Source organism: Larus michahellis, chromosome Z (genome assembly GCF_964199755.1).
Source record: "Larus michahellis chromosome Z, bLarMic1.1, whole genome shotgun sequence".
Lineage (NCBI taxonomy): Eukaryota > Metazoa > Chordata > Aves > Charadriiformes > Laridae > Larus > Larus michahellis.
This window is the reverse complement of record NC_133930.1, coordinates 87,373,364-87,386,100: the sequence shown is the minus strand read 5'-3', so window position 1 is coordinate 87,386,100 and position 12,737 is coordinate 87,373,364. Positions and strand designations below refer to the sequence as shown.

Sequence of the window (12,737 nt, the reverse complement as noted above, 5' to 3'; positions counted from 1 at the left end):
TCAGTTTTGTGCTTTCTGCTCTGAATCTTCTGCTCTTCGCTTGTCTGACGTTACCACCAGTGCCAAAGCAACACCAAGTACGGCTTCTACGCAGTCGTGGAACAAGATGGTTCAATAAAAGCATGGTGTCGTCCTTGGCAGAGCCCCTCTGCGCCCCCGGGCTGGAGCACGCTCCAGCTGCACAGGCACCGCTCCCGAGCAGAGGCTGAGTGGTCCCTGCTCCCGGCCCGGTGCTGTGGGGGGGAGGACCCCCGGGACCCCCGGGTGGCAGCTGCGCTGAGCGGCACACGTGGGAATGGCTCCAACTACCGCGTGGCCTGTCTCTGCCCGCAGATGTCATGAAAACGCGCCCAGAGCCGCTCAGAAGGTGGCCCCGGGGTTCCTGGGGAGCCTGTGGAGATGCCACCATGAAGGGCATCGGGACGCGATGCTCCGTGCCAGGGCAGAGCCGTACCCAGGGCTGGTGCTGTAACAGCAACCTCTTGTGCCAGCAGTAGTACCTCCAGCAATGCTCTTGTAAAAGCCTCACTACCGTGGTAACAGGAAAAAAAACAGCGCAGAGAAGAAAACAACCATTCCCTCTCTGTGAAGCCAGCAGAGTACCTATGTGCTGTTTTATAGAAACTTTGGATTAAAAAACAACTACGCAAACCTGCCAAGCCCAGAGTGTGATCACATTAGCCTGTTGTCTCCGAGGAAGGGACTGGGTGGGCAAAGGATGAAAGAGGGAGAAGATAAATTGTTTTTTGTACCCCTTAGTGGCCGGACACCAATGCTGCAGCTCTGAAAGCCGTCTTTCCAAAAGCCGTGAGGGAAAAAAAAGCACAGAGATTAGGATTGTGGCTATACATGGGAGAGGAAATATGTTAACAGGAAGCTTTTAATGAAGGAATGGATGAAAGACTTCCAACTACAGGAGATTAACGTTCTTATCATATATACTCTTATTGCAAAGTGGAGGAAAGGGGTGGGAGGGGAGAAACCTCCTTCAACGACCTGGAAACTCTATGACACTAAAAATGAATTTGGTACACTTAGTACAGTTTGTGATGATTCTCTTTGCACACTTTCTTCTAGACTCTAAACATTTAAAAAATCAGGTAAATCATACCAAACACGATTTTTTAAATGCCACGTGAAGCAGGTAGGACCTTTTTGCAACGTAACAACCCGCAGAAGCGCACTTTTCCAAATGCTGTGCAAGGAAACCCACAGGTGACCAGGTGGGGGCAAGTAATGCGCACAGGTTCGTGGTCACCGTCTTTCAGCTTGGCCGACCGTGGGTAATTGAAGTGCCTGCTTCGCTTCCAAGCTATGCACAATCTACCACAGAAAAACAAAGTCAGAGACACGATGGACACAGTAAGTGCTGTGCCTGACATTCCTCTGTGTGAAACAAGGAAGCCAGCGCCCATCCTCATATCCCAAATAACGAACGGCTGCCAATCAGCTGTACTTGCTGAGAAACCAGCAGACACGCAATGAAAAGTTGGATTTTACAGAAATACAGGGACAAACGTGATTTTGATTAACATGATATTAGACAAGCAAAAATAAAAAGTGAAAGGCATCTAAAGCCATTTGGAAAGAGGGCAGAAAGGGAGGAAAAGCTTTCAGCTGTGTACTGAACAGCAGTGTTTGTGGGGCAGCCCTGACTTTCAAGACGTCAACTGAGGACAGAAGGGTACAGGTGAATCTTGGTTTAGCATCAGGAAGCAGAGCTCATTTCCCAAGGCAAAGGGACATCTCCTCCGTCACAGCAGAAGGTGGTGGCTGAAGCTAGAAGGCCGCATAGGGGGAAGACTGTGCTGAAGGCATCAAGAAAGTGTTATTTGTTTATAGAGAATATTAAAAATAATAAGACTGTTAGACAAGAGCAGGGCAAGCAAGTAAGATGTAGAGGAGTTAACCAAATAAGGAGATACACTTAATTCCTTTCCTTGAGGGTTATTTCTGACTCTGGTGGAGCCTCAGCATCTCTATTTCAGGGACTAAGACATGAAAACAGACTCATCAAATGACTGACACAGTCAGAGAATTGTTCACGTTTCAGTTTCCTTTTCAATGTGAAGCAAACTGGACACTAGACAGGCCACGACACTGTCACAGGAGGTCTGTCCCGTTTACGCAGTCACAGGCAGTTTCAGGGGAGAAGGGAAAGGTCAAGGCTTCACCAGTCACTACACCCTACGTCCATTCTTACTGATACTATACTACTGATACTGATCCCTAAAATAGAAATTTACATACTCTGTAGTCACCTAGATACTTGATCTCGTTCTTTAGAAACCCTCAAAACAGAACTGTGCATGTCTCAAAATAATTTAAATTAATATCTTTGAGACAGTAATTTGGCAACACACATTTTTAAAATGCATTTCTTCCTTCGGATTTAAAACTTTTATGTTTACATTTCAGCAAAGGAATCCTATAAAGGACTATAAAGAACTGGAGTTCTATATGCTTCGTAAGCTTAACATACAAATTATGGTTACTTTACATTAGGAAGATTTATGTCTTTTTTTCCCTAATACTATTTTGATGCTGTTTTGGCTTTTCATTACATACACACATACATACATCACCAATTTATTTTAAGCCTGTGTCTTTGCATCCCCATCACCACACATGCTAGAAACAGGGTGCCTGAGCCAAACTTTCACGTGCCGGAGCTACCCGAGTATCATTCCCTGGAACGTGGGATGAGAAGCAGGGGTTTGAGGGGCGCCCGGTGCCACGGTACCCCAGTGCCAGCATGGGGCACGGCACCCACAAACGAGTCACCACTGGCCTGAGCACAGCCAGAAGAAACGCGCAAAGGTTACAGCTTTCTGCAAGGTCGTACGTACATAGGAAGGCAGCAGCCAAAACGAAGAGGGATGTGTGTGTACAACGAGCAGTGGCTCCCCAGGGGCCGCCTGTGCCTGATGCACGATCCAAACGTCCCACGTCCCCAGGCACGAGGCGGCTCTTGGCAAAACCACTATTGATGTGAGGCAAGACACAAAGAGGGGCTTTGGGGAGGTTGTGATGTGGCTTTGAGAATAAAAATCACAGTAGGAGAAGAACAGTTATATTTATGAGCCTCTTGTGTGACTGTCCACGACTTCCCATTCCAGCATCGCAAAAAATGCTTACATCACCCACATTAAATGAAACAATTTTTGTTCTTAAGAATATGTCAAGTTTACACACCACAGGAAAATTCTGCTCCTGCTACCTGGTTTGAATGCGGCTTGCTTATTGTCAACATCTATGAATAGATCTATATGAACAAAAAACATTACTACATTTGTTACAAAAACATGCCATAAGTTAGCAAAATTGTATCCTGATATTAACCTCCTGTATTGATTTTTAAAAGCCTCTTTCAGTTGGAACCGGCAGACCTTCACTAGAAAAGCATAAAGAATGAAGACACGAATTTTCATTTTCATGTTACACGTACTAACCATAATCACCCCGATAAATTAATTAGAGAATGTTCCCCAAAATGTGTATATGTAATTTTGAAATATGCTTAAAGTCTCAAGCACTGTTTAAACATTTTTCTGTCTTCTGTTTTTTTGAGTAATCTTTAGCGCTACCATCAGCAATTTTGGTACGTAAATCCAAGAAGATACACAGACTAAATTGAACAAAAGAAACTAACTCCTGGTCATTTGCCTGCCCAGCACTCATGAGGAAAATAGACGCTACCCAGAAAAGGTATTAACTGTGCTACGCACAAACTGCATCGCTGTTACAGCAGTCACCACACGTCACCAAACGTTAGCTTCCCAACAGGCAGAGTAATTTAAGAAAAAGACAGGCTAATTAGCTCTAGTTTCAAAGAAAAGGATGGGATGTGAAAATACAAAAAAGAAAGAGATTAATGGAATTTAGCAACTTCAAGTTAATTCTTAGAAACTGCATTTTAAAAGATTTATAGGGAGAAAAAAATTATATAAATTCCAAATATAACGTGGCTGTCTGGGGTTCTGGCACGGCAACTGAACGCTCTGCCACTCTCCTGGCATCGCACTGGGAATAGGAAAAGCATTTCTTAACTCTGCGAGGCTTGGCCAGGCACACCTTCTGAGATCAACTGCGGGCTACGGTCTGACTAGCAACAGGCGATGGGTAACTATGCAAAAACATACACAAGAACAACTCTAAGCAATAAGTTATTGAACATTTACGGGCAAGAAACAGGTGTTTTACCAGAAAAGAAGACAAAGACAATGTCTCAGCTTTCCCCTCTCAAACAGCGTACCAGCATGTGAACAGCAGCACTGTTTGCTCAGCCACCCCGAGGAAAAACTTCACCACTACCAGCCTGCAGAACATTTCATTTCCCTGCACCCAAAACCGCCTCATTTACATCTGTACCAAGTAAAATTATGGTATACTTTAAAAAAATAAAAAAAAGAAGAAAATTATTATAAACTTTTTTTTTTTTAAATGAAGCTTTTTAAACATCTGGCAAAGGTCCCCAGCACTGTGGCTGATGGGGCTCGCCCTGCCACCGAAGCAGCCTTCTGTCAAACTGGCAGGGGACGCTGTTTCTGGAAATCATCTTTGTGCACTGGGAAACCAGTGGGCAACAAGCAAGGATGGCTGACCGTCTAAGAGAGTTTTTAGTTGCTGGTGACAAGGTACGTATTCCATAGTATGATTATTACAAATGCGTATCTAAAATCTGCCGCGTTAACCATCACATTTAGTAACTTTGCATTGTAACGTGGAATAATATTTTGCAAAATACCCAAATGTTAGATGTTAAGCCTCAGCGGTTGGGAACCTCTCTGAATTATTCAGTGCAGAATCCATACAAGAAGTTACAGTAAATTTTATATCAACAGCCCAAACTGCCAGACTCCTGAAGGATGGGTTACAGAATCTGCTTCTGGAAGGAGAACCAGCTCAGGTGGTCCCCCCTCTGCTCCATGCCCTCCCCTGTGACGGTTCATCCCTCTCCTGAGCTCTGATTTCTCTGGTGTAGCACACAGCACAGCCTCAATGAGCACCAGTGTCTGCACCGCTGAGAGGCAACGAGGCAAGGCAGGCAGGGCAGGGGGGCAGAAACATCATCACACAAAAAGAGGAATGGCACTACTCCCTGGGTTACGAGCACCAATTACTTTCCTACCCTGCAGCACTTTTCAGCAAACTTTTTATTGTTAGGCAGTTCCTACCTCTGATTTTCTTTATGCCTTTAGTCCTCAAACTGTTTTTTTCCTGCTAACATTGTTTACAATTAGAAACCTTTTTATTTCACCTCCCTTCACCCTGCAACTTCTTATATACTCTTAGGAATACAAAATGCACAGCAAAGTTGTAAAGTTCACAAGATTAATCACTCTGATATCACTTCAGAATTTCTACCAGAAAAAATATTGTCTTTCCACATATGACACTACTGAAATAATGGTATTGAAATGGTATAAAAAATGGCCATTTCCTTCATCATAGTTTTGCACCCATCATTACATCCTCCAGTTTGCTTTCTGTTTATCTTTCTTTTCAAAGATTGGCATTGGTATCGTTGCAAACAAATCTTCCCACATACAGAAGAATAAACAAGCAATTAAAAAAAGTACTAACCTTCGCTGACAGGAGTTGCACAGCCTTCAAGGTTCAACATTATATCTTCATCTCCGTCATCTGCACCGGCTCCCAAAAGCATCCAGGTCTCGACATTATCACTTTCAGATAACAAGCTCTCCTCCTCCGAGCTGTCATCTATTACGAACACATCTTGGATGGCATCAGCTCCAGCAGAACTCACTGGGTCAAGCTTCCCACCAGCGCTTCCCCTTTGCCTTGAAACGTCAGTGCCCGATCCAGCAGCATACAGGGTATTACATCCAACAGCTTTGGCATGATTTGGCGTGGAAGATCCTGGAGGGATATGTATTTTACCTTGAGATGAAGAGCTTGTTGACTTCTTTACTTTGCTTTTGTAAACACTGTCTTCATCTGGTGTATCAGACAAGACAATGACCTCAGGGTCATGTGAAACCCGAGTACCACAATCAATCAATTCAATGATTTTCTCATCTTCACACCGTTTCTCAGTTAGAACTGAACTATCATCCATGGCTCCTGCAACATCAGCTTCTTCATCCATTTCCAGTGTGCTCATTTCTCCAAGATTTTGGGAATAGTGGATCTGGCTATAGAGATGAAATTCCACCTCACTATCAATGCTCTGCTCACTGGATGACTCCTCATTATAAAGTTCATCTTCATACACGTCAGTATCCTCGTTGTCTTCATATCCAACAAACATTCTGGAAAGCAAATAGTCTGTATCTACAAAAAACCAAAAGGTTATATCAGAATGGTCATGAATGTATGCCAAAACCCATCTGACAGATGATACCTTTGGTCTTTCTGAAATTGCTAAGGTTAGTCATGGAGCTCTGTGTACAGAAAGTAAAACTGAGCAGACTTAACAGCTGCAACAATCTATGCTCAAATACATAATAGCAAAAGCTACTTAAGGGTGCATCTGATTTAATCTCAACTACTACTATAACTACTACTACAACAACTACTACAACCCTCAGCGACTTTGGCTTCTGAAAGTTGCACTTGACATACTCTCAGCCTCCATAGCTGCTCTCCATCCTGGGTCCAAAGCCAGAATACCTGCATGGATCGGGAGGCAAATAAGTGCCTGAATCCGAGTTTTGATTGTTCCGCCAACTACTATTAATTCTGGGTACTTTGCAACTTGTTTTACTAAGTAACATCTTATATACATACCTGAAAGAGCAGGGAAGGCACATTCAGCAATATCTGACAGAACTAACTTGGAGCCTATCTACACTTGAGCTGCAAAGCCACCTGAGCTGGCACTTCAGAATGTAATCCTATGAGAAGTGCCAGGGCTATGATACAGAAGCACCCAGACACACTCTGCACAAGCTCAAGCCTGATGGTACCATAAAGAAAAAAAACAGTAAAGGTCGTATACAAATCTGCAGCCTTCATACGAACTAGCATGTCATATTGTCCCATTAGGACTTATGAACTGAGTTACAATGCCACGAACACGCAACTGCAATGTTCTTAGGCCTGAGGAGGATACGCCTGCGGTGTCTGCCCAGCTCAACACTAGCTATGACATCTCTGCGCTGCTACCAGTTTAACAATAATTATCTACAACCTTTAATAGCTGTTTTGGTCCATCTAGGATGAAAGCCCCAATGGCCCTTCTCATGTGCTCAGCGATACTGCTTTTTAAACAAATATGCTATAAGAGCTGGCTGATGGGACAAAGTGCACCCTCAGCAAGTTTGCAGATGATGCAAAATTGGGACGAGTGGTTGATACACCAGGTGGTCGTGCTGCCATTCAGTGGTGCCTCAAGGGGCTGGAGAAGTGGGCAAAGAGGATCCTCATGAAGGACAACAAAGGTAAACGTAAAGTCCTGCACGTGGGAAGGAGACATGCTGGGGGCCCACTGCCTGGAGAGCAGATTTGCAAAAAAGGACCCGGGGATGGGACAAGTTGACCATAAGCCAATACAATTCTGTGACAAAAAGCATCCTGGGCTCCTGAGGAGCAGGGTGAGGGAGGTTATCCTTCTGCTCTAGTGTGCACTCAAAGACCGTATCTGCAGTGCTACATACAGCTCTGGCCTCTCCAGTGCTGTAAAGATGGACATACTGGAGTCAGCACAGCAAAGGAGCACTAAAACAATTAAGGGACTGGAGTATCTGTCACACGAGGCCAGGACGAGACAGCAGGGACAGTTTCTCTTCTCATTCTTGAGAAGAGGAGGCTCAGAGGGATCTTATCCACGTACATAAATACCCGATGGGGGATGTAAATAAAAAAAATGGGGGAGGGGGCGTAAATAAGACAGAGCCAGGCTCTTCCAAGTGGTGTCCAGTGACATGACAAGACCAGTAGCAGAGCCAAAAAATAAAACACAGGAAATGCCACTTAAGCATAAGAAAAAAACCTCTTTTATTCTGGACCTCTTTTATTCAGAAAGGCTGTGGAACTTCATCCTTGAAGATGTTCAAAACCCAGACAGACATGGCCCTGAGCACACTGCTCACCATCACCCTGCTTTGAGTCAAGGCGGATGGATGAGACAACTGCCAGAGGTTCCTTCCAGCCTCAGCTATCCTGTGACCCCAGCCCAATGGCGAGTGGCTCCAGAGTTCACTACTGGTCCCCACTGAGACTGAACCCCAGAGAAATTCTGAAGTTACTTTGCCTAATTCATGGGATACATTATTTCATTTACATGACTACATCAGGAAGGGAGGAGAGGAAAGGGAATACTTTCTGTGAAAAGTCTCTCATTTTGGTGTTATAGTTACTCCTAGGGAAGGTAACAAGCTTTTTTAGACATGAAAACCGTCAGAGGGAGGTCAGTTTTTCAGTTGTGGAAGGAAGTGCATGGTATTGTTTGAATTCACATACTGATACACAGGTACCAAAATTTAGATTTGGAAGCCTTATACATAAGTAATTTGTGCGATTATGGTGTTTAAAGAACCAAAAGGCCCTTACTGTGACAGCTTTCTGTGCACAGCCTGCACGAGTCCTTCCCTGATCGTGATAGATTTGACCTCGTTTGTATTCTTCTTATACCAGCAGTCAAACTAAAGAGAAAAACATTTTTCCCACAAAAACAAAGCAAAACCACACAAAACATGAGCACACAAGCGGGAAAATGCAACGCTTACAGACAGTCTGTACTCTGTACCCTTTTCTGTTTAGGGTAGGTGTTCTACTTCCAGTAGATCAGCATACATCATCCCTCAAGAGTTACAGAGAGTAAGTACATGATCATTGCTGAAAACATGCAGCTAAACAAGACTGCTGGCTCACGAGTGTCAAAGAGCGCCCAAGGAGCTGACTCACACGCACTTCATAATGAGGACAAGAGTAAGAAGAGGCAGCATGGCACTACACTTACTTTGATCTATCCTCCCCAGAAGCTCAGGTCAACAACGGCTCCTCCTCTTCCTCAAAGGTCCACGCACGACTGGAATGATGAAGGGCTCTTCCTCTTGCTCAGCATGTATGGCAGGCCACTGGGAAACACGAAACACCAAACATCAGCACCACAACGCAGCCTGGAGATGCTGTTCACCATCCTCAAACTCAGGTAATAGCTAAGCCCCACCTCTTAACCACTGAGTGAAAAACACCTGTTTCAGGTGCTTGGCATCAAAGCAGACAAAAACACTGCCTCTAGGAAAGGGAAGAGGAGCTCAACAGACAAAGTTTTGACAGATTGTCAAAGTGAAGCAGTCTCTTACTCCATTCATACTGATACTCAAATAGAGAAAGACATATCTGACTGCCAGTCTTCAGCGACTTAGATTTCCTTTCACCACTGAAAGATTTCGACTATGGACAATTGTCCTTTTTGCTACCAGCTAGACTATGACAAAGACTTCTCTCATGTCTGGCACAGGCTAGACGATTTGATAGGTAATACAGGCTGCAGAGAGCATAACACACTGACGCATCATACTTTGGAACTGGCCTGCCTTACCTTTAAAAAACTGCCAAATGTCAAACCCTAGGCCCGTCCCCTCAACGAGAGGAATACCATTCCTACCTGAACCCAGAGCACAACTTTCCTCACAAGTACCTGACTGCCTCTCTGGTAGGACCTAAATAAGAACAGTTCAGGTAAGGGGCTAATGATCTTAAAATTCAAAAATCACGGCTATCTGAATGTCTTTTAGCCAATTCTGAACAAAACTCCAGAAGGCTATAGTTGGAAATGGCAGGAGATCATTTTCCCGGATCATTTACAAAGACGGCTTGCCAGCACGTTTTGTCTAGTCCATTAAAAAATCCAGCATCCCCAACTTGATAAAGTAACAGAAGCTGGCAGCAGCACAGTGCAGTCAGAAGGAAGGCGCTGAGGGTGACTTGTAGGGAGGAAGAGCACAAACAAGTTAATCAGAACACCCACAGCAACTTCCTCAGCCAAAATTCCACGGCAGCCTGGGACACTCAGCTGCAAGATAAGCGCAGAAGGGGCTTTGTGTAAGTGGCAGTAAGATGCCCAGGCCAGTCCTTCCCATGCCCATGCCAGTAGGTTTCTCCCTACCGACTCCTTTCTTCTGCTTAACTCCATTATTTTTGCTGCTCTTACTTTTTCAACTCTTAAAATCTTTCAGAGCTCACACAGTAACCTTTTCCTCTCTTCCTCTTGCCATTTGAAATATGCATTCTGCTTAACTTCAAATATTGTGATTTCTTGAAAGAAAAAACCCTCAAACAGACAAAAAATGAACTGCAAAAAAGATTACTTTTTCATCCTTTGCAAATATGGCTTTTCAGATAAGTGTACTACTCCCACCACAAATCACCAGTGATATCCAAATATTTCCTCATTTTTCTTGCTCTTTGCCTGATTTTTGCAGTAATGCCAAATCTAACACTTTATGACAAAGTCCGCACTGAAAATACAGCAACAAATGTATTTTCTGCTGTCTTAGGAGGTAAAGACAAGACATAACCCTATCATCAGTCTCTCTGTTACAGACAGGAACAACAATAAAATGGAAAAAAAAGGTCTTTTGAGGTAATTACCAAAAATTTCCTAAAACCACAAGGATCTATCAGAACAGAGGTTCAGACATCAGAATGGCAGCAGACATCAACAGGCTTCACAGCTGTGTGCAGAGCAGACCTTTTCTGTCTTCTATCTACTCATATTTTAATACATAAGCTGCCTTTAGACTGTTCAGATATGGCACAGGTACAACCAACATGAAATTGATAAGCAACTTAAATGTTCGAATATAGTTAAATGAAATCTTTCATTTCAGCTGGTGTAACTGCTTTTGTACCCTTCATCAGAAGTTGCATACCTCTGTTTTGGGAAAGATAAGCAAGCAAAATTATTAATTGTTATGAAGCCAAATCAAAAATGAAAATCTTTGTTCTTCTTGTTTACCTAAAAAGGCATACAAATGTCAAATCTGTATGTTTGTTTTTTTTTTAAAAAAACCCATCAATATGTGGTTATTATTGGAGTTTAATGTCAGGAGACAGTTTTTGTCTTCCTCTGTGCTGTGTTTCTGTACCAAATGTAACACAGATTACATTTAGGCTTACAGAGATAACTGAGCTGCACTCAAAGCAGATGAGAAAGAAACATTTTTCATTTGCCGCCCAAGGTGAGATGTGCAGCCATCAGAGACCTGGTCGCTCCCTGCACTGATGTGCTCAGTCTGGAGCAGAAATGTCCTCACAGTGAGACACTCAAAAACGCTGTAAGGTGGATTCCAGGGCAGTCACCCCCTTGGTTTTCAGGAAGCAAACCCCATCAGGTACATACTGCAGCTATCGTCTCAGTTTCAGGTAGCCAAGAAAAAGACCAACAGCACCATAAAGGTGATCTAATGGTGACATTAGTTATTTTGGGCTAAACTTTGTTACTTGTTTCTTGCAAGGATAACTTGCATTGATCAATGCTGAGATGTAAAACTCGCTCTGATGTCGATTTGCAGTGTGTTTGAGAACGCGTTTCTTTTCTGTACTTCCTTTAAATACAGTGCGAATAAGTGTAAAGGAAAGAAGAAAGAGAAGAGGTAAATGTTTTTCTAGTGACAAGTTATACCTTCAGGAGATCACTCGAATATATCTTCCACACACAAACCCTGCAAAATAACAAAACATTCGGAGTTTACTTTGAGCCTTTTAGAAGATTTTTTTTCTTCCTTCTTCCCCTCAGATCAACAGATTTGTTTTTTCCTGAGATCAGGACTGAACTTGGCCGGCTGACCCGGAGGCGGCTGTGCCAGCGGGAAGGAAATACGGATCCCCAGTATGTGGGGAGGAGAAAAAGGAGGAACCGGTTGAGGGGGGAACCGCTCCACACCGCGGCGGGGCCAGACCCCGGCGGCACCGGGGCGGGCCGGGCCCGGCCAGGCCAGGCCGGGTCGGGCCCGGCAGCCGGGGCCTTCCCGTGGGGGGAGGGAGCCGGGTCGGAAGGGCCGGGCGACGCCATGCCGTGAGGGGCCGTGCCGGGGGAAGGCGGGGGGAGACGGGGGGAAGCTGGGAGGGGGGTTCGGGGCCGGGGTCGGGCGGCCGGTACCGGCGCCGCTGCCGTACTCACTGCCGGCCGCGCCGGGACACGCCGAGCAGGAAGTGGCGGCGCGCGCGTGCTTCCGGTCCCGCCCACCCTCCTCGCCCCGCCCACCCTCCTCGCCCCGCCCACCAGGAGGCCCCTCCGCGTGCGGGGGGCGGGGCCTCCTGATGGGCGGGGCGAGGAGGGTGGGCGGGGGCTGTAGTGGGCGGGGCGCGGGGATGAACAGAATCACCGGGTTTTTGCCCCAAAATGGTCTAGGGGGCTGAGAGTTGGTGGGGTTCAGCCTGGAGAAGAGAAGGCTCCAGGGAGACCTCAGAGCCCCTTCCAGTCCCTCAAGGGGCTCCAGGAAAGCTGGGGAGGGACTCTGGAGCAGGGAGGGGAGCTGTGGGACGAGGGGGAAGGGTTTTAAACTGGAAGAGGGGAGATTTGGGTGAGATCTGAGGAAGAAGTTCTTGGCTGTGAGGGCGGTGAGCCCCTGGCCCAGGGTGCCCAGAGAAGCTGTGGCTGCCCCATCCCTGGAGGGGTTCAAGGCCAGGTTGGACGGGGCTTGGAGCAACCTGGGCTGGTGGGAGGTGTCCCTGCCCAGGGCAGGGGGGTTGGAACAAGATGATCTTTAAGGTCCCTTCAAAACCAAACCCTTCCATGATTCTACAAAAACCCTGGCCCAGGT

The 12,737-nt window shown here is 45.5% G+C and overlaps 1 protein-coding gene across 2 annotated transcripts in view; it reads right to left on the bottom strand.

The window, feature by feature from the left end:
• ZCCHC7 (zinc finger CCHC-type containing 7) overlaps positions 1–12,172 on the bottom strand; it is a 116,064-nt gene extending 103,892 nt beyond the window's left edge. Inside the window, exons 1-4 of one of the 2 annotated variants that reach the window (XM_074570586.1) lie at positions 12,095–12,172; positions 11,597–11,636; positions 8,927–9,044; positions 5,587–6,297 (exon numbers count right to left, since the gene is read on the bottom strand). In XM_074570586.1, the coding sequence (XP_074426687.1) occupies positions 5,587–6,274 (688 nt within the window). In that variant the 5' untranslated portion in view covers positions 6,275–6,297; positions 8,927–9,044; positions 11,597–11,636; positions 12,095–12,172. Of the gene's footprint in view, positions 1–5,586; positions 6,298–8,926; positions 9,045–11,596; positions 11,691–12,094 lie in introns of those variants that run through there. The other variant, XM_074570587.1, reaches the window with a different exon arrangement.
• Between the last annotated feature and the right edge of the window lie 565 nt (positions 12,173–12,737).